We start from the raw sequence: 27,867 nt of genomic DNA, 5'->3' as shown, positions 1-27,867 counted from the left end.
TTGGAGATTACTTATTTTTCTTGTTTATTGCAAACAATTAAGAACTATCTATTTAACTGAAGAAGAAAGCAAAACAGATAAAAATAGTGCTGTTCGACTACCCAAACTAGAATGATGGTACATTGACAAACATATCCATACGTCTCGTGAACGCGCCCCGGTTAAGCGCTTCACGTGAGGACACAGCACAGGTACACTGAGTACACAAGTTACAGCTTAAGCAGCTTGGCTAAATTTACAGGACAAAATTTTAAAGCAGAATGATAAATTAGGTCATCGCAGTTACATCCACATCAAATATGTTTTACTCTTAAAGTAATTGGCATTTTGGAGTCATAAAAACATATTTATAAATTGACTCACCAATAACAATTATTTACATTGCATGATTCAACACAACCGACGCAGCACTGCGCTCCACGGATGTCAGTAACGAAAGGAACTGAACCACGTTGCGTTATCACACAAAACTGCCAGTCGATTACTACGTCACACAAAGCAATAGATTGCAACACAAGTTGTAGTGAGGAAAAACGAAAATCAATATAAATCAGCAATTACTGACAAATAAGATGTAGCACATATGCTTAAAACGGTTGGTTTATGAACATTTTTTTTGCATTTATTTTTAATTGCAGTTGCAACGCTTTCAAGAAGATGTGAAAGCTCCACTGGGATGGAGGGAACGTCGATCGGTTGGTTCAGGAATTGTCAGGCCGTCAGGTGGCGCCACGATTCGATTGAGTAAATCGTCAATCACCTCCTTCACCACATCAAGCCTGGTTTCGTCGGAATCCTGAAATACCACTCAAATATATTTTTGCTACCGGCAGTGTATAATCAAACTCATCTTAAAGGTCGCTAAATACGTTTTAATTCCACAGACAGAAACCTTTTCTTTAGCACCCTATTATATTGGACGAGCGTTTGTCATTAATATTCCCGTTGCTAGTTGTTGGCCCGTTTTATCCCAGGCGGAAAATTATTCCCGAGTCATACCTGTAATATATAAGTTATTGAAACTATTATTGAAATTGATACTATCTCACCGCACAACTTTCATATAACGCAACAAGTGGTCTTATTTATAAAATTCCAACAAACTTTGATATAAGGTGACATGTGATCTCATTTTTTTTTAAATTCAACCGGTCACTATATTAAAACAGTATACATAACAAATTGCTTTTCACTTAACTTTGTTTCGCAAAACGAATACCATTGACCTGCAGTAACCTCTCACGGTAAAGACACCAAACGACCGTTTAATTACCTTTTGACACCGTTTTGCCTGATTTATACAAGACTTGAGTATTGATTTTTGAATTGAAAATAAAGAAGCTATGTTATGACGAAAAATCGTTCTCAACTGTGTTTGTATACCTACAAGTTGACCTACAGAGCCCCGTGGTCATGTCGCGATTTAAGGGGTGAAAAATGGGTGAATTCTATTAAAAGTTAGAATTTTTTTAGAATACCTGACATTGCACCAACCAACAAAGCATGAAACTCCCAGATTATGTACTTTAGTCAGTGTAGTCATTTTATAAAATTTACGTTTTGGGGGCCTGTGGGTGAACCGCTGGGTTATTTCAAGTCAAACTTCAGAAAGATTAAATTTGGATTATTAACCAACATCTGTCCAAATTTGAAGAAATTAGAATCACTCTTTCTTGACCAAACACGTGTAACAAATCAGTGCTAGACAAAAAAAAAGAAAAAAAGAAAAAAAATACGGACAAAAACAATATGGGTACCCATAATTAGACAAAGCGAATGTTAGCAGTGACAGTCCCACAACTTGACAAACTGAGTTGGAATGTTAATTGCATACTCAGGTATTTCAAGTCCCTCGAAACATAAAACGGAATAATCGGTCGTTTGCCGAAAAAACGTACACTTAAGTATACGCTGCTCAGTAGGCGTTTTTCTTTTTTCTCCAGGGTCTCGGTAAAGCTGTTCGGTTTTGTGAGCATTGTAATGTAGTAGTGAAGCCTGCACCGCCGCCGCCATCTGCATGTCTTCACCTAAGTTGGGAACCGTGTACTGAAAAACATAACCCCACATGTAGTCAGAAATTGCAGCCTACAGTCATAATATTGGAAACGATTGCATGGACAACCACACATAAGCAACTAAAATGGTTCGGCAAGCTTTTTAAAATAGGCATCTTTTAAGTTTTACGGAAAATTGACCAATATTAATAAAGAACCGTATCCAATGCTTTTTACAGATAGTGGTTATATATTTTATTGGTTACCGTATTTTGTTTTGGCGCCGAAGCCTTTATGTTTTTGGCACCGTGCTCTGTCAAAAAACAACAAAAAAACAAAACAAATTCTAGATCATATGTTAGTATTATTTACTTAACGGTTAAAGGTTATATTACGGTTATATTGAGTCAGTGCTTTAGTTTAACAAACACGTCAACGTAAACGTCTCAACACTACCCCAACTTACGAGCACAGCGGCTAAATCACTTTCTAAATACAAGTTAAATAAAAAAGTCTACATTCCAACCTCCTTGTAGAATCTGAGCGTCCTGGTCAACTTCAGGATCCGCCACTTCGACAGTTGCATTTGATTTGTCTTCAAACAAATTCTCAAGCATTGCTCGAATGTAAACAACGTTCCTCGTCGATTTAGCAGCGATTTCGTAACTTGTCATGGCGTCGAGAAAAAACTGACGTGCATCAAATTTAGTAAGCTTTTTTTTAAGATCACTGACCAGATCATTAAGCAACGTCTGGTCTTCCAGGCTCCCCCCTTCCATGTAGGCTTCCACCAATGCTTCGAACGTTTGGTTGGCTGCGGTAACGGCGATGGTAGTGTTTCCGAATTTGAGTCCCATTGCCATGCATCGAACCCAGCAATGCACTTTGGCCGACATTATGTCGTCGAGATCGGCATACCTGATGTTTTCTAAGTGAGAGCAGACCTCGTGAGTGAGCGGCAAAACCCGTTCCCGCGTGTACTCTTCTTTGAGATACTTCGTGTCCGATTTGGCCATTAAGTAGCACACCTGGAAGGCCAACATGTAAAACTCCATTCTTGCTTCGCCGTTTTGCGGAACACCATCGAACATTTCCAATGCGTATTTAATAAATTTGCAAGCTTGCTCGTAGTGGAGCTTGACAGCGAGCAACCCAGCGACTTCTAAACATTTCATCGCAATAGTGTCGCGCGACTTTACAGGGATGTGATTTTTCAGACGCAAGAGCACATCTTCACTCTGCTTCAGAAGACTGCCCGAGTCTTCGTCGTATTTGAATTCATCAAGACAAACGCTGATGGTTTCTGCAACGTATTTCTTATTTTTAGCATTCGCAAACACACAAAAAAACTTTAACGGCAGTAATCCTATTTTAGGACTACATCTGCATTTGAATACCCTAAAAACACCCTATGTATATTTAGGTAAATTTGTAAGGCAGTTTTTGTTCACATATAATGATTGTGTTGCTTTCCACATGTGTACCTGCATATTTATCTTCCTCCTTCGAATTCTTAGCCACGGAAATTGTTGTTGTTTTTTTCTTCATCTCTTTGGAGATGTTTTTGGTTGACACCAGTGTGTCTGTGTGAAGTAAAAGATTTCGTAGAAGAAAAGGTGAAAAAACTTCTATAGAAGAAACATTCGAACAAAATGGCAGTCTGCTCGAAAGCGTGTAATGCCATTGTATTTAAGGTAGCTAACTAAAGAGATAGCAAAGCAGGATTAAGTTTGCTTACTTGTACTGGCTGTTCCTACGGATCGAAAGGGATAGGAAAAATCCTGCAAACAAACATCCACCTGACTTTCTTCTTCTTTGCCAGTGATTGTAAGATCCCTCAGACGTTGCATCTCCTTCGACAACTTATTTCTTTCCAGATGCATTTTGGATTCGTCGCATTTTGTAACGATCTGGCGCATCTCATACAATACTGCGGATTTTGTACAAATCGCAATGAGTGAGTTATCCTGCGGGGCGTTTATTAAGTTGTCAATCGTCAATAGTGAATTTATCTTACCTTCTCCACTTGTTGCTCGTTTTTTCGGGTCCTTGTCCCAACTCTTTATCATACTGTTTCGAAAAAACTCGAAAATCTCAGTGTCGACCGAAGTTGTGGGTTTCTCGACGTCCAATTGCATAAGGTCAGGACGCGCGTGTCCGCATTGGATGAGGGTAATGATGATGTTGACAGGTGCTTTGGCTCCTTTGTACACGCGTTGTCTTGCCGCAACCTCATACATGATCATTGCCAAACTGCAAACAATAATTGGATCAAATTTGTAAGCGGGCTCGAATCGTTTTTGAGAAGTCCGTTTAGGCCCGAAAGTTTAATTGACATTCTGTACATAAAACCAATAATATAGTACAGACTATTATAAAGAAGACATATACAACGGACAAAATTGCACAATGGCTTAAACAAGATGTTTGAGGGTTGTTGGACATTAGGTTAAGCCCAGCAACTAACTACTTAGCTAGGTATTTTTTTAATTACGAACACGGAATGTAAAGACAGGCCTGAATTACGCTCGTATTTTTGAAAACAAAACTCTGATTCGGATGGATGCCTAGACTAATAACGGTCCGTATTTTCCGCGGATTGTCAATAACCTAATACGAAACAAAACGTATTTTTGTCTGAAAAGAAGGTTTAAAAATGCTCTGAAATACTTGGGAAACAAACCTGTACATATCCATAGCTGGAGTTCTTTTACGAGTCACATCTATCAGTAGCTCAGGTGCCGCGTACCACTGTGTGTGTTGTGTAGTTGGTGCCAGCTCAAAAGAAGCCGCCGTGGCCCCTGTTGCCTTGACGATGTTGGCAGAACCAAAATCAGCGACTTTGACTGAGAGGTCAGAGGTCAGCAAGACGTTGTCTGTTTTCAAATCGCCATGGCAGATAAACTTTCGCGGATCATAGTTGTGCAAAAGCTCCAACACGCAAGTAATTTGCTGGACGATACGAAGTCGAACCGCCCAGTCGATATGATTAATTTTCTCGTTAAAGACGAAGTCGCTTAGAGTTCCGCCGTCAATGTACTCCATTACTATACCAATACAGTTAGCCCATCTTGTGATACCGAGCAATTGGACAATGTTGTCGTGGTGCAAAGTGGATAAGATGTTCGCTTCTCTTGAGACACTGTAGAAGGTATTAATTGCATTTGTACAAACAGAAAATACATCAATAAATAAAAAATGGTATGTATCCCTTAAATTGAGCACTTAAAGCCTACGATAGGGTTACCAGACGACCGGAATTACCCGGACATGTCTGGAATTTTGGCGTAAAACCGTGTCTGAGATTAATGTTCAAAAAGACTCCTAACGGCCAGTCACTGCATGTTATTCATCTCTTTTGTTTTTGTTTCACCTTTAGTTTTGTTTTACTTAGGTTCCCAACCTAAGCTACTTTCTGTTTATTAGTTTCTTATAACAGTCTTTTGTTGTCAACTGATTTCAACCTGGATATAAAGATTTCCCAAACTTGTGAGTCTTTTGTTTTATTGTTTTTCATTTTTAGAATTCCAGCGCGTTGCTCTAATTATACACACCTTCGGGACATTTGTCAATTAACCCTTCAAGTAACTCGTGTTTCTCCCCTATAGTGGCTCCCTAACGTGAGGGCGAAGCAATTGTGATCCGGCAGACTTGTCTGGTCGGTGATTAGATACGTTCATTTCTTGTGTATACTTTCGGTGCCGATTGGTCTCGTTTTTATTATTTTATTAAGTGCGACTTTAGCCCAAGTTTGTTGTAAGTTGACCTGCGTATTTCAGCTCGCTTTTATGACAAGTGCAAAAGACAGATTTGCTTATGCGCATTTGTGTTTGCGAAAGCATTAAGAGTAGCGTGTGGTCCATTTACTGGTTTCACCGGCTAGCCGCTAGAGCAACCTTAGGCGCGGAAACAAAAGCGCTACAGTAACATGTAACGACACGGTATTTTAAGCATTATACCGCATATTTGGTGTCGCCTAAGATACTTAAAAATACAGACATGGTTACCCTAGTCTAAGGTAAAACAAAACAAAAGACACAATCACTATTGATGTGGTTCTTAGCTTTAACATCAAACCATGCTTACTAACCCTTTTAATACTTTTTCGTGATTCTCATTTGTTCCCGTCAAATGAAAGCATTTTACCACCAACGTCCCAAAATCACCATAACAACAACGACGAACAGCTCCGAACGAGCCACAGCCCAAATAATCCTTTACACCATTTTTCGTCCAAAACTTAGCAATGTCGTACTCGGAAACCAGGGAGGAGAATTTGTATTTGGTATCCTGTAGATAAGTATTATAACATGTTCTAAGATGGAATGCAAATTGAGAAGCAGTGTATCAAAAATAGTTTCTTTTGGTAGGCCTAGGCATTATATTATAGCCTATAGTACAGTAAAACGCGAAAACGCTTGACAAGGTTCGAAACAGACATCTATAAAGTCACATCTGTCGGTTTAGGACTGTTATCGCTACAAAAACACTGTTTTAAACAAACGGGCCTGGCATAACTGCATGGCGTAAGGACCAGAGGCACCGCGTGCAGTGGTCAGTGTCAGCACCAAACATGTTTAGAGACTACTTAATTACTGTAAGGTCTTACCTGTTTTGAACTATTTGACTCACCCATTTGGGCCGCTGCTACTGCTAACTGGCACTACACACTGTATTGAATAGCAGGCCAAAACCGATAACATAGGTCCATGGTATTTGCCGTTTACTTTAAAGCGAAGTTAATGGTTTACTATGAGCAGGGAAAACACGTCTAGACACGAATGAGGTCTGCTGGTTTCTTTAGCCTTTACGTTTAAACTAGACTGTGCTGAAAGCCGTCTATCATTCCTGAGTTTACATTTCAACCACCTTTAATACATGTTTCTAACTTTTGCTTGTCTAAATTGCCTAAATACATTGTAACTTTTATACCAGTTAACTTTCGACGGTCTGCTACGCTGACGATCATTATTAAAGGCACAACCGCGGTGGATGGTGACGCCTAATAATTTGTCGTTACAAAACTGTCGCTGCTGTCACTTCGTTCTGCTCTAGACGAACCCAGTCAGCAGTAGCGTTTGATTAATCTCCATAGAACTCCGATTTTGAGTCCCTGGGGTTGTCTGGACTTGGCTGTCATTTAAACAGTCTAATGTAAAAGTATGTATTTTTCGCCGTTGGAGTTACATGCTGGTGACAGTAATCACTGCCACACTGCATTCAATATTGGTTGTATCCATTGTGTTTACACTGTATTGTTTGCCAAACGTTTAAATGCAGTTTAGCTTGTATTTGATTTACACCGGGTAAGGGTTTAATATCAAGCTTTGTGTAGTTGATTTAAATACGTATTAATTTATGGTATTATTTCTAATGTAAGTGTGACTTGTCCGAATACGATTTAACCATTCGGACTCAGAGCTGTGATGAAACTAACGCAAGCCTGCGGAGTAAAAACAGACAAACGTACTTTTGAGGGCAATCAGCGCAACAGTTCGCAACCTGTCAAGGACCTAGGAACAATAAATTGTGATTTTGGGTCCGTGATTCCCAACCTATCCGTGGTCGCGTACCTCTGTGAGGTAACGCAGCGTCACCGCGTACCATGGGCGTCCGCAGCGGGGGGCAAGAGGGGGCACAAAATTGTGTTTATTGTATTATTTTGCTACTTTGGGATTGGCAAGAATGAGTAGCACAGTCAGATGATTTTTGTTCTGAAATACCGTTTATCGAACGGCGATGTGACGATAGTTTTGCCCTCCCCTGTATTTTTTCCTGCGGACGCCCATGCCGCGTACCAACCATGCTTAAAAGTATTTTCAATCAGATAACTGTTACACACAGAACAAAACAATGTAGTAGGCTACAAAGAAAAGCTCAGTATACACTGATGCGCAACCTGCATAGGGCCTGTGCTTGCTTTCCATTAGGCTATTAATACAAGGCGAAACTTTATGTGACACAAAAATACAGAATAAATAAAATACCGAAAGGTGTTCGCATACCACCAGAAATGTCGTCGCGTCCCGCTACCACCGGTTGGGAACCAGTAGTTTAGGTCAGGGCTTCCCAAACTTTTTTGATCGCGACCCCTTTTAATCTCTTTAAATTTTTCGCGACCCTTCAAGGATAATATGATAAACAGTGCGAAAAAACGTTTGTTGTATTTATTGAAACGCCTAATTGGAGCGAAAACTAAAAACAACCTACCGGTACTCGGAGTCGACTACTTTACACGTTCAAACACCGATAACTTTTACGTGCTTTAGCCTTAGTTTCTGAAAGATTGTTTTGCAAATGGGCACTTGTCACAATTTCTTCGTGTGGTTTGAACGTTTGCTGTGCGTCGAGAACATACGCACGTTCGTAAAGGACGATTTACCGAGTCGGCAAGTTTCACAACGATTTAGGTTTTAAGTAATTTGTTAGGGCGGAAAATAAAGTAATAGCAATTCAAGTTTCAAATCATGTATTGTTGACGCATAAACTGAGCTCACCTTGGACCAAGTTTAGGCCGTTGCAGTGCTTTGCAAACGGATATTAAACACTGCTTAGAACTCGTAAATTTATTGCCTATTTTTTATTAGAGAAAGTTATTGCGCCAAAGAATGCTTAAACGTTTGTAACTCTATATATCATGTTTATGCTGCATTAAAATGCCTGTGTATTTCAAAACAATTGCAATTGTTGCGTTTCAACCGACGTCCGTTCGATCAATGGCGTTTTAAAACCGACGTAACTTGAACAAAGATGCGATTTTGACGTTATACAAAGATAAAGGCCGGGGGTGTGCGGCACCATCACATCCCCGTACTCTGCGCCAGTGTATTGAGTACTTTTTGCACAAATTGGTACAGCTCTCTGCGACCCCTCAAGTTTGTTAAGCGACCCCTTCCGGGGTCGCGACCCCCAGTTTGGGAAGCCCTGGTTTAGGTGATTGCCACAAACGGAACGTAGAGTTTTTAAATATAATTCTTTTTTAGGATCTGTCCCTCTAATATTAGGATGTTAGTGTCAACGATCACCCAGTGCCTTTTAGGTGAAATACATACCTTGTTTTTACGACTTGCGTGTCAACTGATTTCAAGTGAGCTTATTTTTTATCACAGTTTGATATCTTACAATATATTAAAATTGTTACACTCCGTTACAATTGTACGTAAATAAAATTTATAGGCATCCAAAACATTTGGATCGGTCAAGCAAAAACATAAACATTACAAAAAACACAATATCGATCATCTTGCTGAAGAAGTAAAGATGTCCGGGATTTCGTAATCTTCCTGTTTTTCATTTAACAAATTGAGAAAGTTGTTCAGAAGCCAACATTTGACCCGTCGTTTCGCGTACGTGTCGTAAACACCAAACTCCTTAACTTTCACCGACTGTTGACTGGATAAAAAGGTACAACATAAATGAAATGTAAAATGTAAAAATGTTATTAGGGAAATCAAATAAAAAATACTTATCATAGCGCTTGGTAGATGTAAATAGTTCCATTTTTTAAATGTAATTATAACAAAACTGTAAAATTGCAGATAGAAATGCAAAATAATCAATTGTGGCAAAGGAACAAGGTATCAGTCAAGGCTTTTGAGATTACATAACCTTTTTGATTTATCCGCTTACCGGAAACGCAAGGTAGCGACTTCGGAATTGAATGTGGTGATAACTTCCGCCGACTTGGTTGCATTTGGACTCACAAACTGTCCAAGCAAACCATCAGTCGAACCCGTAAAACCGAAAGTTTTTGCAACCGAAAGATCAAGGTGCTTCGTCTTGGCGAGGTCGGTAAAGTCAAAATGCGCTTTTACCTGACAAACAAGTCATTAAATACCAAGCATATCTGATGTAGAGTTGAAAGTTGGGCTTTTCGGGCAGGGTTCAGGCTTAGGTTTCTTAAAAAAAACGGGCCTGACTTTACACTCTGTGTCAGTATTTTTTTGAATAAATTTAACTTGCTGAGTAGCTAGTTGCTGGATCTGACCTAATGTCAAACAGCGCTAAAACGCCTTGTTCAGGACCAATTTGTCTATTATTGTCTATTGTGTTTGTTGTCTTCGTCTTTACTGGTGCTTCAATGTATACGTCTGTCAATCAAACTTTCGGGCTTAAATGGGCTTCTCAAAAACGAATCGGGTTCGGGCCGGGTTCGGGCTCCAATTTCAGGCCCGTTTACAACTCTGATCTGATGTGCTTTTTTAAAAAAAGAATATGTTGCAAGGATATGACACAGTAGAATAAGCGCTTGTGTATATTTTAAAAATCTAGTGTTACCATAAATTCCAAATTGTCCTCCAACGAGACAGAAATCCTTGATGAAATTTCAGATAGGTTGACAATGTTTATAGAAATCCCAGAAAACGTTTGCCTTGTAGATACTTCCGTGGACAAGTTAAGGTTTCCTGCGGGCAATTTCACCGACACTAACAAAGGCTCAATCTAAACCAAATAATGATCAATGTAGATTTTATTTGTTTGGGGGAATTAAATAAAAGCTTGATCAGAAAAACCTATTAGTAGCTGAACTAATCAATTTAGACTTTCACTTACTTTTATTGAAATATTGAGTTTTCGGAGCACTATTCCTATTTCACCGACAAAGCATGGACGTTGGTAGATAAAATTGCCTGGAACTCCAATTAGCTTTGCATTAACGTTTACTCCACTTTCGTTGTTGCGAAGAATATTATAATACTGAAAAATAGACACAGATTTGTAACCACAATTTCTCGAACTCTTGATTTTGTGTCTGTTGGAAACCAGGCTTTAAAGTTGTAAACTTTGTCAACATACCTGAGTCCTTTGAAGTTTGCAAAACTTGTGATAACGTCTCACCACGAAAAAATGAGAAGTGTAATTTACATTTAGCGCAAAAGTAAATTCTAGGATTTGGTTAGATTTTGTGTGGATGTTGCAAAAAGCAGAGAAAAAAAGAAATAAGAAAAAGTTATTTTTAAAAAAAAAAGTCAAACTAACATGTACTTTCTACAAATATCCATACATAGCTTTTATGTTTTGCAGCTTTTTGTACCTCCAGCTTTTATAGTTGGTACCCTTAGCCTTAAGAGTGTACATACACCCCTGGTTAAGAACCCTAAATCTAAAACTTTAGTGGCAGAAACTTTTGTTTATTGGTTTCAACATAACTCTACCTTATTGTCTTGTCCCAGCCAATTAAAACAGACTCTTGTGTTTTGGTTTATATCGATCACAACGTGAGGATCGCCTATAACTTCCATCCTGACATTGTTCGCAGGTTTTCCAAATAATGACGGGTCAATGCCAGGTAGTTTTGCAAACTTGAAAACTCGCGTATCCCCTGGTGCGGCTGATAAAGCTTCTGGCTCAACCTCGGTGGTTCGAGCTCGATTCGCTTCTTCCGCGGTGATAACTTTCTCAATTTGGCGCAGATCTCCGGGTTTCACGACGATCATAGATGTTATGCCGGGAGTAACGAAGCCATACCTGTTGAAAATTTTGCCGTTAGTTTTAAAGAAAATTTGAGGGGAAGTAATTTTTTTTTAAAAATTCATGCATCTATAACAATACTGTCTTACCTTAATGAATGTTTTAGGGCTGAACTCCTCAAAATTTCTTCCTTTGTCTTGTTTTCCGCTGCAGCGATTTCACGTAACAAACTCTTTAACTTCATGAAGACTTGTAGTCGTTCAGAAAAGCTTTGGATCTGAAAACGAACAGCCCTAACTTGTCTCGTACAATACTTCACTAAGTAAATAAAATTCGAGTCATACCTTCACGTTGTCTGTCTGACAACTACCGAATGCCCGGGGAGTCACTTCTTCCGTTAGCGTTACTTGCCCAGTTCTCGTCAATCCTATAGAATAAAAGTCATCCGTAATTTTCCCATTAGTTCGGACGTTTCATTTTGTTAACATAATGAACGTGTTGTTATTATTACAACGTAAATTAATGTGATTATTATCAAACATACATAAAAATAGAGCAGAGGTCGGAAACCACAGATGGGCTTTTAGAGAAGTCTTAGTTTGCATTTGATAACACAATAAGTGTTGTATGTTTTTTCCTGTATTGGATCTTTTGTTCTTCAACAAAATTTAAACAGATAATATATTACCTAAAATTGATTACCTTTGATTTACTAAAATCACATTATTGAAAATAAAACTTTTTGTGTGGGAACGGAAATACATTCTTAAATGTGTATCTCTTGTGACGTGAGTTTAATTCTAATTGAAAGTACTGTTAGGTGTTCCAAACTATTGTACAACAAAAAGGTAGGAATGCATGATTGAAATGAAGTACAGACATGTTCCTATCGGAGTGATAATGCCACTTTGTAAGGTAGAACAGCCTCCCAAACTTTCTCATTCAGAGTCACTTCGTGTATTTACTTCAACGTTAATACATCATCACAAGTAAGCAATAAGTTAAAAGTTGTATATTTACCGGTGATTGTGACTGGGAACTGGGTAGCCCGTTTCCGTCGCCTGAAAACTCTTGCAGGGTCATTTAGTGCAGTTGGTCGTGACTGTAGTTGCCCTGTAATTACAAGTTCATCGCCCGCGTGGAAAGATGGGTATTCCGCGTTGTTTACAGATGCCACTCGCTTTTGGGGGTAGTCCACCATTACCTGGTCCATCACAGGGCGCGAAATCGCATCAAAGAAACTTGCAATCTACAAATTTCAGTGTTTGGTTTGTCATCACTTTTTCCCAAGTTAAATGCATAAAAGCAAAAATTACTTGTTCCTAAATTACCGCGCTTTTGCGATTTAAACAATAAAGCCTTAATTAGTTAGCACATCAAGTTTATGACAATTTTGGGAGTTGATTTTGAAGTACTTACTTTAAATCGGCAACATTTATCATGAAAATGTCCCGATTTTCCAGTTTAAACAAAATGCAACATGCTGATCCCAGCTATTCATTTATGTCTTAACTGGCAACAGGTATTTGTTGGAACGCTATATACATGGTTCTAGTAAGCGAGTATTCAGATTCAGTGGCTATCAATTTTTCCCTACAAAATCCTAACCTTTCACAAATCTGAATTACGTTGACATGGCAACAAAACCAATCACATTTACCTGCACGTGAGCGTCGATATCTGCAAACACTTGAGTCGAAGTACCCCGGTTCTGTGACGCAATCTTTCGTAATGACGTCATATCGACCAGGGTTCCAAGTCCGATTGTGTGAATTGCGAATGTTTTGCTATATAATAACAAATTGATATGAGGGGGGTCTTAGTTCTAAGATAACAGCTAGTCCAATATGGACAGGTCACTGGTAGTTAGAATAAGTTTTGTAAATCTTTTTACAAATTATGTAATACAGATACGGCAGCCCCACGGTCAAACTTTTTTATGTATATTTCAAACATACCAACTTTAGGGGAACCGATAATACAGCGATTTCATTCATTGACAAAAAACCTCATTTGACTTTTAAATTGTTTAAAGTTTAAACTTACTTGTTGTAGCGGTGAACACTGAACTGAATAGTTTCCCAGTCAGTGATGCCTATAGTCGGTTGTCCATCAGTAAGCAAGACGACAAAGTCAGTTGTGGGCAAAACTTGTGACGCTCCACCTAGTGGCGAATCTTAAAACAAGAAAAGAAACAAACGTTTTACATTTGACATGCTGGAAAAGATGATAAAATGCCAATTTTAAAATTTATTTCCATTGCTGCGTACGTTGTGCAGAAGAATTTTTGTTACCACAAATCTGAAACATATTTACAAAAAAGGACAACTTGGAGCCTTGAACAATGAGAACGTTGAAATCCTACTTCTTAATAATAATTTTCTGCCAAACTGACAAATGAATTCGTGTAGAAAATCAACAGAAAATTATTGCTTACCTTCGGATCCCGCTTCTGCAGCATCGCGAAGCTGCTTGACGGATTCAAATATGACTTTCAGCAAGTTGGTGCCACCCTGGGGCTCAACACCGTTTAGGAACGCCTTTGCTGCGCGTTTGTTTTCTGCTGATGCCGGCACCAGAGACAAGTTGTATCCCACCGGTGTCCATTTATCGACTGTGCCGTTAAAGGTTGTAATAGCGAACTCATCCTAGTAAATGCATTGTAAGTAAGTTTGTTTCTATTTAATGTGATCTCTGTTGCAAAAAAACAAAACTTAACCTAACGTGCCACCACAAACCACGCATCTGTGTCAAGAGAAAAATCTAGCCTGCGGTGGGATTCGAACCCACCAAAGAAGCTTTTCCTGTGACTCGCGCTTAAGTGGAAATACTTGGTGACCGACTGACTACGCATAATGCCTTCAATAGCCCTGGCGTAATATGATTTCTATAGGGCTATGGCGTGATTGCTGCTCTGCAATGTACGCTGCAGGGCTGATGCAAGTTGTAAATGTGTGTTTATTTTAACTGATTCTCAAAATGAGTAAAGTTTGATATCGCACATGGATTCAATGACCACATGTAATATGTTTTTCAGTAAACGGTTGCGATACAGTGTATGCGATTCGAAACCGTTTGATGTCGAAATGTTATTCATGGAGGTAATTAGACTTACATCTGGAGCTAAACTGTCCAAGATGGTCGACATCGCGCTTCTCACTTGTGACATCTTTTGGCCGTACATCGATGCTGACACGTCGAGAGCAAACACAACACGTTTCGGCATTGGTGCACCGGCAGGAGCAAGAAAGTTAACGAAGTAACTACAAAAACAGTCAAGTTGTTATAGAAGTACCTAACCAAAATAACAAGATTTTGTGTTAAAAAGCAGATGCGTCGGATAAAGTTTATTTACCCAACAGAAACTACTAACATTTTTCTTAAGGATAAAAATCGGCTTGTTTTTTAAAGTAGTTGAGGTTACACAAGATTAAACTTTGTCGAACAAGTTCAATGATACCTGAACCTTATCAAACAACCCAGATGGCCATAAACTTCCTGCGTGTAAAGTTGCGTTCAAATTGACTCCTACCTTCCGGAAATCATGAAATCGCCTTTTCCCACCACTCTTGACAATTCGTATTGTATCGCAAATTTGCCGTGAATTCCAAACGGAGAGATGGTAGCTTGCTGGGAAAGCGTTGGTTGGTAAATAACGTTCGCGGTACGCCTGTGATAAAGAATTGTTGAATTTTTTTATGCGCATTTATTACACAGTTATAAAATGAAAAAAAATACGCGCCATCATACACAGCATAAAGTGAAAGAGTTATTTACAGAGTTTAACTGAAAACTTTAACGTCTTAACAGGTGCGTTAAACATTTTTTGCATGTTTACATTTCTTACATTGCTTGACAATGTCAAAAAATGCTGCTTGTGATAATCGAGGGCGCTTTACAAACGAGTAAATACGATATCTCCTCAAACAATCAAACATAGTTAAACGTTTTTAAATAATCAGCCATTTTTCGCTAAAAAATTGGATGTTAATAAAGTACAGCCATTATATCAGCTTTAGCAATCACATCGTCATTAAAAATATCCTTTTAGTTTTATTTACAGGGATGGGCGATAAAGAATCTAGCTGCAAAGAGGCCGGTGCAGTTGAATGGTGATAAAACATTGTTTTATTTTGTATTTACCCTCTATTGAACACAATGGCGCCTTCTATTGGCTGTGGACCAATAAGAGTGGTCTGTTCCGTGTCATATCCGAGCACCTTAACATTCTCGACGTTGTTCGTCTCGCAAACCGACACAAAAAGTGAAAATTTGGCAACGGGCTGTAACATCCTTACTGCAACCTCATACGTATATCTGAAAATTGCTGGATGTTACACGAAATTCAATGCAGTTTTATAAGAAACCCGTTTGTTTTGCTTTTAAATGCCTTATGGCCACACAGACAAATCCCAAATAAGAACATACATTTATATTAAGGATGTTTTTCAACCAATATATTACTCGATATTTGTTTGTTAAACAAAATAAAACGAGAAAAATATTTTTAGCCAAACTTAAAATTGTAAAAGTTTTTTTACTTTCCGCTTTTTCTCCGTAGGAGTTCCTGGTAAGTGAGTTCAAAGGTTCCTCGCATCCCGGGTTCCAAGTTGACCGAAGTTCGAAATATTGACGTTGACCTGTCCCTTGATGTCACGTGACCGGCGGTGAGTTGCCTTTGCTGTGAATTTGCGAAATATATTCCTAGTTATGAAATGATCCAGAAAACCTTGAGTCTACTTAACATTTTGAGCACTGGACTAAACAAGATATTTGAATAACTCTGTCAAGGCTACTCAAATAGTTTTGTCAAAGGTCCAGATACAAATGAAAAAAATTTACGAGGGCCGAATCCGAACACTATTGTCAGTAATGCAAATGCACCATGCTTTAGGCAATTGAGGTTATAGGTTAGGGGGAGAATTGCGGTCATATCAATGTTTATGCTACTCAAAGTGTTTTTTAATTTTAACTATGTGATTGGTTTATATTACCTTTGCAAGTTCATACACTTTCGCTGCCTTTCCCTTTTCCTCGATCCTTCCACGGTACGTTTCGTTTCCAATTTTTATCCGAAAGTCTGTTACAAAGGCTTCACTTGGCAAGAGGACAAAAAATTCTGCCTCTCTGGCCACAGCTGCACTGGTAAAAAAATTCAATGTCAGTTTCACGTTTCATAGCACACGTAGTTTTATACTCTTTAACCCCAAAAGGTCCAAATATTAAAATATGACATTTTTTATGTTGTTTCAAGTTGATATACCTAACACTTACTCGTTATGCACAACACTTGTAAAAAGTGTTTCTGCGATGCGTGAGTTAATTTTGGTTGTGACGTAGAATTCCTCCACACGAGGGCGAGCTCTTTGACCGACGGTTAGGTAGCAGGTTTTGTACAGTAGTGTGTCGGATGAAGAACTTTTTGCTAAAATAATTAAAATGACACCAGTATTACAACAGTAATCACCATTAATTAAACATAGCATATAAGTTGGTATCGATAAAAAAACAATTCAAGCCCATTAAAGGCGTTTTGTACCGAATCAGCCGGTCATCAAGCATTCTTATGTGGTAAAGCATAGGCTAGAAAAATGTTGTTTGCGGTGGGATTCGAACCCCTGACAAGAGTCTTTCCGGAACTCACGCATAAATTTTTGTTCATCTTAACTTTTTGCTTAAATATTTAAAATTTGTACACCGACCTGTTATTGTTATTGTTGTCGAAGTTCCAACTGTTGCGGTTTTCGATGCAGTAAGAGAGACAGTTACGGTAGCAACACCTGGTCTCGCTGCCAATGTAACGCGACCCGGTTTTACACCGTCCACAAACTGCTGATTGTCTGTTGCGTCCAGTTGGAACGACTGCTGCCTTGTCCCAAAGTTTTGAATCCTTACACTGACATTTGCAGTATCGCCCGGTCTATAAAAAAATGTTTTTTTTGTTTTGTTTTTAACACGAAAACTGGTAAGCCATATGGGTATAGCCTTATGTGTATACACATAGGACTAAACAGTTCACATAAAATGTAGTAATTAAAGTTGTAAAGAATGTTAAGTAAAATTAAGTGTATCGTAGGCCTACCATAATTGCATCCCCAAAAAGGAGGACACATTGTTGAAAAAAAACATTGAAAAATACTTTAAGGGCCCTCAAAAAATAAAAGCCTCAGAAATTAGACGGTATAGAATAGTTTGGATAAAGTTTAACATTTATCACATCACAACAATAAAATAAGATTGTGTTCAAAATATGTAATATTTACGTGCATTCTGCGAAAATTAGCTGAATATGCATATTTGGTTGTTTTCAAGGGGATAATTGTCACATATGTATTTGGTAAGTCAGAAATTCTTGAAAAAGGAGGACATTTGGGCACTTTTTCTTGTCCTCGGAGGACAACTTGGTTTTTGTTAAAAAGGAGGACATGTCCTCCAAAAAGAGGACGTATGGTAGGCCTAATGTATCGTAGTTTGTCTAAAATTAAATTAACAAAAACATTACGCCAATGTTCTTGATTTAAACTGTCAAAGTAATAGGAACAAAAGCATGAAACTAAATCCACCAGTACACTATAAATATGATAGAACTAAGTTGTTATTCCATAAAGTAGGCTATTTTGTTTTACCTAAACGTTACGTTGTGGATTGCAACGCACTCTATCTGCACATGAACGTATTCAATCGCCGTCCTCATTATTCTTGTAAACGGAAAACCATTGGAATCAACACCCTCAATAGACACCAAGAATGCTTGATTATGTCGATTCAAAGGTTCGATCTTGAAATGGTTACTCCCATTATTTGCCATCCTTAAAGCAAAAGTAATGCATTCACACCAAGTGGTATATAAAATGACAAATGTGGTTTTTTATTCGTTCATACCTAAACGTATCGAGCACTGCTGATCTTGCCTTGGAGATAAATTTGACAGATCCAACTTTGTCACCAGACTCTTTACGGTAGGTGTCCAACAGGACCACGATGTTATCCGTTATTAAAGGCTGACCTAAAATACAAATCACAATTTTAAAATCTAGATGCACTTCTCGTTTGAAATCCAATTCCTACCTTCGAATTTTTCAGTAACGTTCAAGCCAGCGTTATTGAGGGACTTTCTGCCAAGGGTTTGTATGAAACCTTTTGTGGTGCGAGCTTCGATCTGGTATACAGAAAAAGTTTAACGTACATTTACCTGCACATACTGAGATTTGTAAAAAATCTCAATAAAACAATACAATCACCATAAAAATATTTATCAAGAAACTTTTTAAAAAAAATACAGTTAAAACGCTTTACCCAGAAAAAATATAAATCAATAACGTCTCGCATACACGAAATCGTAAAATACGTTCCGAAAAAACGACTATTATCCTTGTAACATATAAGCTTTTACCTTTATTGAACATCCTAGCCAGCCCGTGACCTTTACATTCCAGACACCAAAGTTTTGCTTTACCGGGATTCGACCTTCCATAAAAGTTCCTATTGTCACAAGATCCTGAAAACAAACTTGATTTAAAAGCAGTTCGAATTTTATTCGATGTTGGTAGAAGATGTATAAGTTGTTACGTTGTCACAAGCGACAGGTGGTCTTTAAAAAAGTGGGTTACAACAAAAAAACGTTTTTTTCCAAATTCTAATACTAAACATTTAACTTATAATGTTACAACTAAGTAAGTTTGAATCATACATCGTTAAAAGGAAAACAAAGTCACAAATGTGCTTAAGTGTATTGTTTTTCAAAAACAAGCACACTTATGACTCACCTCAATTAAAAAGATCCTACGTTGAAAAGAGATAGTGATGTCGCGACAATCTCCTTCAAACTCAACAAATATTTCAGTTATAGAACTGTCGATATTAAGAGGGTAAGAAGTTCTTCCACCTGCGTCAGAATGCTCTGGTTAAAACTTAATTAAAATGTTTTTGCCGCAAATAAATGTATTTCTCATATATGAGTGTGTTAAAACAACGCTTATAGCAAATTGCATTGGGAATACAGAAGTGGTTCCACTGGTTGGGATGTTTCCAGTTTGTAGAAAGCAGGATTGGGAGACACTAATCTCTGTAGCAGGTCAATCGTAAACATTTTGAAACTATCTAATGCACAAAACAAATTTCCTTCAATATCGAATACCTCGTGTAAGAACACTTAGATATCATAAAATAGTGCGTGGCTCGGAAAAAAAGTATCTTTGTGAGGCTCGAAAATATGTTTTGTTTTAGATTTCAGAAAATGCGCGTTCTTGCGACTTTTTTAAAAGAAAAGTAAACTTTCAAAGTGCAATTTTTGGCAATTAAAACACCGCATTTTATGACGCAGTAAATAAAAAAAAGTGCTCTTTAAACCAAATATGCAAAGGAATGTGACCTTATGACGCAAACATTAACCCGAAACAAAATAAATCTGTGTGCAAAATTCACTAACACTGTGCCATACGGGCAAGAAGCTGGGTCACCCTAATTAAAGTCTAACCTGTGATATACTTTCGGGATATAACCGCGATTCCCTGTTTCACCGATGTATCGACAATTTCAGTCGCTTTTAGGATGTCACCTTCCTTTACCACCAAAGTTTTTCCACTCGTGCTATCAGCGATGTATTTGTACAGTTCTAAGCCGTGCTTAAACGAAGCAGTAAGGCACCGTCGCTTTAGCAAGTCGGAGCTATCTTTGCTGTTTCAAAACATAATAATTGTTTGAGTACAGTCGACACGTTTTGTAGATAAAATGCAACACTTCGTCAGTATTTCAAACTTGTTTTGACATTTTGGCCGAGTTTAACTGTAGCATACCTTGGCTGAGTTTTGCAAACATTGTTAACGATCGTATTGGTGAGCAGAAAAGTAACCTTGATGCTTTTCTGTTTAGCCTGAGCCACCACAAGATCCTGAAATGCAAACAAAACAAGTTAATTTTCACAAATTAAATCGCAAGCATATGCAATTAAGGCAGTGGTTTACAACCTGGGGGCAAGGACTCTTCAATGGGTCTTTGGCAGGGTTTCAGAAAGTCCATATAATCAAACGTTTTCGTTCTTAATTTACTTTTAAGAAACTTTTATTATAAACTTACTACATTCGATTTCAACCCAAATTATCCTAAAGCAAAATATATTTATTTCTGATTTTGCCCTCTTTTATAACACCCATTTTAACTGCGATAAAATGTACAATTTAATTTGTCAAATTTATTTGTTTTTTACTTATTGATGTATATTAAAAAAATGTGGTTTTATACTGTGTCGTAATTTTCATGTGACGAAACATATAATGACTAACAGTTTTTTAAACACAATAATAACCTGTAGTTCAACATCTTTAGCGTCAACGTCAGTGATAACAAACACAGTGGAACCAACTCTACAGTTTTCTATGGCAAGAAGAATCCCTTTGAGCGCCAACTCCGGGTCGTCACCGCCGCCATTGGCAGTCAAACTGTCAACAAAGATAGCATATAAAATCTGATTCTTCGACACAAATTTTGATTCACATGTCTTGCTAACCTGAAAAATTACCAGCTACTTAACAGCAACTGCTATTGAAAACACTACATATATGATTTACCACATGTTTATTTTGTTTCAACCATTACTAGGTATTCGTAACGTTTGTAAAGAAATGTACTTTGCCGTTTACAAGTTGTTTGCAGTATTTTAAATTTTTAAATGAATATTTTATTTTGCCCCCACCAAATTAACACAATGTTTAAGTTTGTCTGCGCATGCGACCGGCCTTGGACGAAACCTTTGGTTTTCAAGGAGCTTCATAACAATGATGTGATGGGAAGATATCTCACCTGTCAATGGCTTGGATAAATCGGTCAGCATCGTTAGTTGCAGTGAGCGGACCCACTACGGGGTCATTAAAAGGCACCAAAACGAAATCTTGCGGCTGATCAAGCGAGCCTTGTCTTTGTTGCAGAATCCGCTAAAAGTCAAAAATAAGTGATCAATAAATATAGAATAAGACCACAAACAAGAAACCAGACTTCTGAAATAATTTACAATTTGAGAAAAGCTTTCCGTACCGCGAAACTGAAGTCAGTTGCTATTTTAACTAAGCTATTCTGCCGTTTTGGGCAAGTTCCTAACCGCAGTTACATACAAAGTATGCACACGCCACTTCTTAGAACGAACAAACAACTGCCTCTGTGAGCATTGTGACGCCATATCGGCACAAGGCCTCAAACAAACGCACAAAATCAACCGCAGGTCGTCTGCGGGTGGTTATCAGGTGAAACACTTGTCAACATAGCAATTAACAATAAAGCGGACTCCGAAATTGTGCCACCGACTTGACACAAATCTACTTTTAGCCCTTTAACTGTTATTTTGGGAACTCATGCACATAATTAGCAAGATCATCATACTGTGGGACATGGATTATATTTTTGCCATTCTTTTCAATAGGTTTTTTTTTCAATATGACTACGAAATGGAATTAATTCTGTTTCAGGACTAGCCTTTTAAAATGAGTTTTACAAACACCAAGCCTTGTGTTAAAGGCATCTTTAGGCTAAATAGTTCGTTGGTTATTGTTGAAAACAAAACAAGGGCGAGTTCAAAAAACTGCACATGAATTTGTTGATAGTTTTTTGAGAAAAGTACAAGGAATTTCAGCCTTTACATTTCACCAAATAGAGGTTTAACGCTGATGTAAAAGCACGACGCAAGCAGGGTTTTCTATGTAACGAAACCAAAGGAAAGGCTGGGGTTTTTGGTCATTTGCTTTTTGACTCATTTTTGGTGACTCAACATAGTAATAATTGCTGACCATATTTGTCTAGTCTTAAATGCAATAAATGGCCGACGTCAATAACGGATAATATGAAAACTACGTTAATAACATATAACAAAATACTATCGCTTACATTTTCCAGTGATATTTAAGTTAAATAAGTTCATTGTTTAAATAAATTCAAGTATCCAATACAAAGATAAAATTCAGAAAATAGTCAAAATCTAATTAGTTGAAGATAGACAATTTGTTGAGTTTTTTTTATTATTTCAGTCATCATGGAAAAGCAATGCACGATTTAATTACCTTTGCTCTTTTTTTAGCTGCCTCAATTTCCTCAGTCATGCTGCCAGTGTCGTCAATTACGAATGCTAAGGTTGTGCCAACTCCCAACTCCAATAAGCGACCAAACCTGAAATCGCCGATCTCATTTCGAACCCTGCAAAACCGATTTACAATTAATTAGACAATTTGAAAACTTTCCTAAACGAACAATAATTTTTGTTTTTATACAAGCAAATCTTTCATATATTGTTGTTTTACATAAATACCATTACAATCATGCTTTTAAATGTTCTTAACAAAGAGTATTTAACATAAATATATCTTTTAAATTCAACCAAATTTTAAGTCAAAAATCGTACGTAAAACGAACCTTTCAAACTCCGAAAACACGATCGTCTCGGTGATTGTGACGTAAAAATACCTCACACAGCGTGATTCTCTCCAAGGGCGGGAATAACGTGTTCGGTCTGCAATGCCCAAGTACAGTAGGTTCCCTAACTTTTCCCTTGCTAGTTTGTAGCTTGAAGCCTTAGCGTACTTGTATATTGACTCTCGCAGGTAAATACGATTTAAGTCATACTTGTTTAATGCAAATAGGTCAGGTTCTGAGTAGTATATGTCCAGAATAGCTTGCTTGAATTGTTCAGCAGTAGCCTGTTCACCGTAGAAGGTTCTGAAAAGCTGGTCTGGAGTCAAAGGTGAGATTTGATTTGGATTTATTGCACTTTGATTTGCCCGTGGGTTGTCTGCAAAGTAGGAGGCTGATATTTTGACGATTGTCTTTGTGAGTAGATCTCGAAGTGGTTCGCAGTTGGTTGCTGCAGTTTCAACTGGTATGAGAGAACGTACAATATGCACTTGATGGGTAAACAACAGCAACAGTAAAACGCTTTTGCAATACATTTTAAAACCTAGAATATAAAAAAATCGTATTCAGTGCTCATCTAATCGTTTTTCCTTAATACAGACATAGTTGTAAATGTGCCAAAACAAGAGCTTCTTGATTCAATCATAAGACTAAAAACTCGGCTTAAAACTAATGAAGTACGAAACACCTGCGAAATAAAGGTAATCTACCTGCAGCACTACGCTAACTAACCTCTTAAATGCCAATAATCCCAAATTATTTACAGTGAAAAACACCTTTAAGCCTTCAGGCCGAATGATTGACACTCGCGTGTAGTTTTACGCGCTACAAGTTGTTCGCACGTGTGCAGCACGTAATAGGATTTTACGTTTATCCGACGTTTACATGTCAATAGCCATTAAGATAATTACAGGCCTTGCACCAGCGTCGATATCTAGAATTATGTCGCGCTTTCTGGGCTTATATCTGTGGAGGTCGTGACGCAGTTAATTTCCAAAGCCTAATTTTCGAAGTATTTCGAAAAACTCTCTGCGTCGAAGTGGTGAAATCAGGTCGAAATATGGATGTAAAAAATTAAGTGACGACTGTCATCATTAATAGATTAAGTTTCGAAGATTTTAAAAATAATTTGCATGCATGGCAAATGTTTCTTCGTGAGAAAGGATTGAGTTTTTATCGTTTCCGTGATAACAGATTTAGGAATATAGCCATGATCTTTAAAACTCCAGATATTTTTATGTCGACACACAAAACGAATTGTGCCCTAAAAGCCGTCAAAGTTCGTAGCTTTCCATATTTGCATCGTCTACTATCTTTCGCAAATTTCCTGTTAATAATTTCCTCTTTAGTCGAACCATCAAGTTTCGCATACTCAAGTTTCCGTTGTGGTGTATCGAATTTCATTGACATATTACTGTCAGTTATTTATCTACAAAAGTATTTAAACTGGTGTTTTGCCGCCGTAACGTACAAATCTGTTTCGCAACATTCTGGTTGAAAACACAGCCGCTTGCTTTTACCATAAACAATGTGTATGCAATGCTGTCTGGTTGTATACAGCTGTACGGCGAATAACTTGTGGCACAAAACAGTGGATTACTGCAAACGCTTTGTATTGACTTTTTCTACTTTTTCGAAATCCGAAAAGCTTTTCATTTGGCGCATTAGACGCTAAACAAACTAAAACCATTCCAACATGTTAGGCACGTTTGTGGCCACAGCTGACCTTTATTCCTTTGGTCGGTGAAATTGCCTAAAACTGCTTCTTTTACATTTTAAACGTGAATCTATTATAGTTTACATTTGCAAGATAAATTCAATTCGAATACAATAATGACCAAATAGGTGAGCAACTTGAGAAGCTCAAAAAGCTCTACAATCTGATGCATGTCCTTATTAACCGCTGACTGTGGCAGAATACTTATCGACAAAAATGGCAAACTTCAAATACCAAAATCAAATACTTTCGTCTCGAAATCAAATACTGAATTATATTTAAGATACCAAAACTGCTCATCAACGTATTTTGATCAAAAACGTTGCTTCCACGATTTAGATTGAGCGATTATGGCGACGGTAATATGAAGAAGTGATAGCAGACAATCGCCCTGGGCAAAAGTCTGGCCGAGTGACGTCGGATTGTTACTTTTGTAAAAGTAGACCAAAACCTATGGAGTCAGTGCGTACAACCATATTAGATGTATGTGTCATAATTTCGATCACTTATTCTTACAAAACTTATACAACTGTACGTAATTGGAGTGCTCCGTTTTAAGTAATTCTTGTGACTCTCGACTTTTCTACACAATTATTATTTGACACAGTTTTGTTAGAATTTACCTACACGAAAAATAGGTTTAACAAATCTTTTATGTTTCATCGGTATCAATGCCTTTGCTAAGCTGCGTTGTTTAAAACTGGTTTTTACATAACTTCTTAAAGGACCGCCCAGTCTTTCCACACGGTGGCGCCGTTGCTTTATGCTTCGTTAAAAATTCATCAATTCTTCAAATCTTAATGATTTTGACATTTTTATGCGTCAACTACTAAACGTTTTGGTCATGTAACTTAAGTACGGCCCCTAGTTTCTAATGTTTGTTGTTACGGTTTAGTGATTAAATTATCTACAACATTTTTTCCAAGTTGTTTTTGTAGTTTGCAATCCAATTCTTTTTTAGTCTCACACTATAAAACTGTGTGGGTGGTGTAACTGTTTTACAACTGTTAAACTGAAAAATAAACATAGTTTCACTCCTTTAAAATGCGTTTTTAGTGGCATAATTAGTCTTTGTACCGGGACCTTGTAACAGTATTGGCAAATTCCGAAGTCAAACGGTAAACTCTTTATTATACTCGGATTTAAATCTGTTGTAAGGCTTCTCGTGTCCCCCATATTTAATCCATATCGATAGTTTTCAAGTCCCCGATAGTTTAAGGCCAAACTGTAAACAGTAAAAAATGAAACAAAACAAAAAAACAGCAAAGAGACGTTTGCTGTAATTTCATTTACTTAGTGTTTCGCTCTTTTGGAACTGAATTCACATACAAAGTTGACTCGATCCGCATTGATAAATGCAGAAGTGATGCACGAGCCATTATGTCCTTATTTGGAACCGAAACAAACCTGAAGATTTAATTCAGACTGCACCTTGCAAAGCGTTCGCTCCTATTCATTCAAACGCCAGACAGGATACAGAGAATGACGTCGTGTGGTTTAAAAGTCTTTTAACTTCAGCTCACCCATTGACTTGCAATAGTATAGAAGTTTTCATACAGACTGATTTGAAGAAGTGGTTCAAGCACGAAGTATATTTATGACGCTTAGGTCTAGTTTAGACGTTTGGGAGTTATAAACTGGATCACATTTAATTTGGCCACTCTATTTAAAGATTGTAGAAGTTGAAGTGCTACTTTATTTATAATCACGACTAAACGCACTGAGTCTCTGGTGACTGGTGATTACATAAAAAATACTACACACAGTATACACGACTAAACGTTTACGTAATCGTCAGCTTCACGAGGGGTTATGGTAAGGCAACCGTTGATAGTACTTTTTCGGTTTCTGTGTCTGATATGACGGTATTCGATAACTCATGAAGTCCCGATGTGTTGTGTTGTGTGTATGATCAATTTCCTTTTTACTGTTTTCGCAGTCAAAGAACTACTTTTAGTCCACTTTTAAGGTTGATGTTACAATCAGGGTATGTTTGAAAATGATTTTGTTTGTTAAACTTGTCCTTGCTCTTGTGCAACGATGTCGGACTTGGATTAGGCAAAAACGTGCACGTCTAATGCCCTGGTTACGAGTACGAGCACCATTCCAAATCCGTATTTCTTGGGACAAGCAATATGTTTTCCGTCAGATAAGACGTTCAGGTATAGACGTTTATTCAGCAAGTGGGGGGTGGGTAAAAAGGAGCGAGTCGAACCGGAACTGAACTCGAGCCCGCCAATCGGTTGAAGCGGTTAAATTCATAAAACCCGAACCGTAAACTATCATTTCCTTAAGACCCGAATAGGCGTTGAACCTTATATCTTGTTTGGTTTTGAACCCGAACCGGAACCGAACCAGTAAAATGCAGCCTGTATTACTTTTTGTGACTTGTTTTTCGACATACTGAACAATGCGTGAGATAATAGCTATGAGGCATGTCCAAATAGCAAACTGTAAGGTGCCGCGCATTGTACACTTAAAATTATTTCGGAGTTTGATAAGGCCGTTTAGATGAGAAAATACAAAATTTAAACTAAACGAAAGTGGATTTAAACTGGTTTAAAAACCGCAAACCGGATCGAACCGGATAATTTGCCCGAACCGAAACAAACCCGAACCAGACAATAGACATTTTTTAAACCTGAACCGAACCAAGCGGTTTGACTCCTTTTCAGTGTGACATGGTTTTTTTTGTAGCGGATCTCGCAATTTTGATGACAAAAAATCCGACACTATTTATGTGCTTCGAAAACACGACGTCAAAAAGTTGTTTACCGTCTTTCGGGCGATCAGCGCTGCAGAAAGCATTAGAGTCATGACATGGCGTCGAGTTGCACAAAGCATGTAACGCAAAAATAGGATGTGACGTAGCGGCGTCAACAAGAAAATGACGCCGCTAACGTTGTTCAGAGCGGGGACAAATTCGTTAGCTCGTGAGTTGTGATATAGTATTATGACGGTAGTCAAGCAGCAACGCGTAACTGTAGTCGTCGCTAAAAGTCAAGGCCTGATCTAATATCTTGCTTATTACGAGTATTGTCAGTTTAAGTGATATGATATAGGGTCTTCTTTTAGCACACTGTCTTCAGTAGGTTTTTGTTGTGTTAATGTGAAATTAGACGCTAGAACAATCTGAGGAAAAATTAGACCACAGAAATTGTAGCCGTTTTATATAACTGTAAATTTTCCAACCAATAATATGCAAATGTTGAACTTGCTTGTTGAGAGTCCTTAGACTACAACTTGTCTATTTTTATGTTAGTTTTTAATCCTGGTCTGACAAAAAAATCGCAATTTTATTGTTGAGTTTGTAAGGTTACTCTTTTTTATGTTTCGTGTACTCAGTGCAGTTAA

General features: G+C 37.8%; 2 protein-coding genes across 4 annotated transcripts; both read right to left on the bottom strand.

Annotated features, from left to right (window-relative positions):
* Positions 1-13: 13 nt before the first annotated feature.
* LOC145215240 (uncharacterized) lies at positions 14-6,930 on the bottom strand. 3 transcript variants are annotated; one of them, XM_080083921.1, is made up of 10 exons: positions 6,604-6,930; positions 6,085-6,284; positions 4,678-5,136; positions 4,012-4,247; positions 3,733-3,924; positions 3,479-3,577; positions 2,521-3,297; positions 2,261-2,307; positions 1,899-2,046; positions 14-796 (listed from the first exon to the last, which is right to left on the bottom strand). In XM_080083921.1, coding segments are annotated over exons 1-10 (2,187 nt in total). In that variant the 5' UTR covers positions 6,631-6,930; the 3' UTR covers positions 14-794. The 3 variants fall into 3 exon arrangements, with proteins under 3 accessions (XP_079940047.1, XP_079940046.1, XP_079940048.1); XM_080083920.1 differs by having other exon boundaries at positions 14-2,046; XM_080083922.1 differs by lacking the exons at positions 14-796; positions 2,261-2,307 and having other exon boundaries at positions 1,951-2,046.
* Positions 6,931-7,932: 1,002 nt separating this feature from the next.
* On the bottom strand, positions 7,933-23,362 carry LOC145214398 (inter-alpha-trypsin inhibitor heavy chain H3-like). The gene is made up of 29 exons (XM_080082907.1): positions 22,800-23,362; positions 22,451-22,583; positions 21,204-21,334; positions 20,710-20,842; positions 20,201-20,295; positions 19,882-20,081; positions 19,172-19,290; positions 18,799-18,903; positions 18,474-18,564; positions 18,288-18,411; positions 18,032-18,214; positions 17,108-17,325; positions 16,680-16,830; positions 16,400-16,547; positions 15,947-16,086; positions 15,549-15,722; positions 14,938-15,075; positions 14,521-14,668; positions 13,843-14,053; positions 13,452-13,581; positions 13,066-13,192; positions 12,426-12,654; positions 11,750-11,832; positions 11,555-11,682; positions 11,150-11,462; positions 10,548-10,691; positions 10,272-10,436; positions 9,624-9,808; positions 7,933-9,386 (listed from the first exon to the last, which is right to left on the bottom strand). The coding sequence occupies exons 1-29, from the start codon at positions 23,330-23,332 to the stop codon at positions 9,233-9,235; spliced, it is 4,833 nt and encodes a 1,610-aa protein (XP_079939033.1). The 5' UTR covers positions 23,333-23,362; the 3' UTR covers positions 7,933-9,232.
* Positions 23,363-27,867: the final 4,505 nt, after the last annotated feature.

Source organism: Phallusia mammillata, chromosome 2 (assembly GCF_965637545.1).
Source record: "Phallusia mammillata chromosome 2, kaPhaMamm4.hap1.1, whole genome shotgun sequence".
Lineage (NCBI taxonomy): Eukaryota > Metazoa > Chordata > Ascidiacea > Phlebobranchia > Ascidiidae > Phallusia > Phallusia mammillata.
This window is presented reverse-complemented; position numbering and strand designations above follow the sequence as displayed.

Coding starts and splice junctions, on each gene's coding strand:
- LOC145214398 (XM_080082907.1), bottom strand. CDS start 23,332: ATGTATTGCAAAAGCGTTTTACTGTTGCTGTTGTTTACCCATCAAGTG. Junction 14,054..14,520: donor TGGACAGTTTAGCTCCAGAT/GTAAGTCTAATT, acceptor TGCATTTACTAG/GATGAGTTCGCTATTACAAC. Junction 13,582..13,842: donor TGCAGAAGCGGGATCCGAAG/GTAAGCAATAAT, acceptor TCTTGTTTTAAG/ATTCGCCACTAGGTGGAGCG.
- LOC145215240 (XM_080083920.1), bottom strand. CDS start 6,630: ATGGGTGAGTCAAATAGTTCAAAACAG. Junction 4,248..4,677: donor CCAGCTATGGATATGTACAG/GTTTGTTTCCCA, acceptor TATTGTTTGCAG/TTTGGCAATGATCATGTATG. Junction 3,578..3,732: donor CGTAGGAACAGCCAGTACAA/GTAAGCAAACTT, acceptor TACTTCACACAG/ACACACTGGTGTCAACCAAA.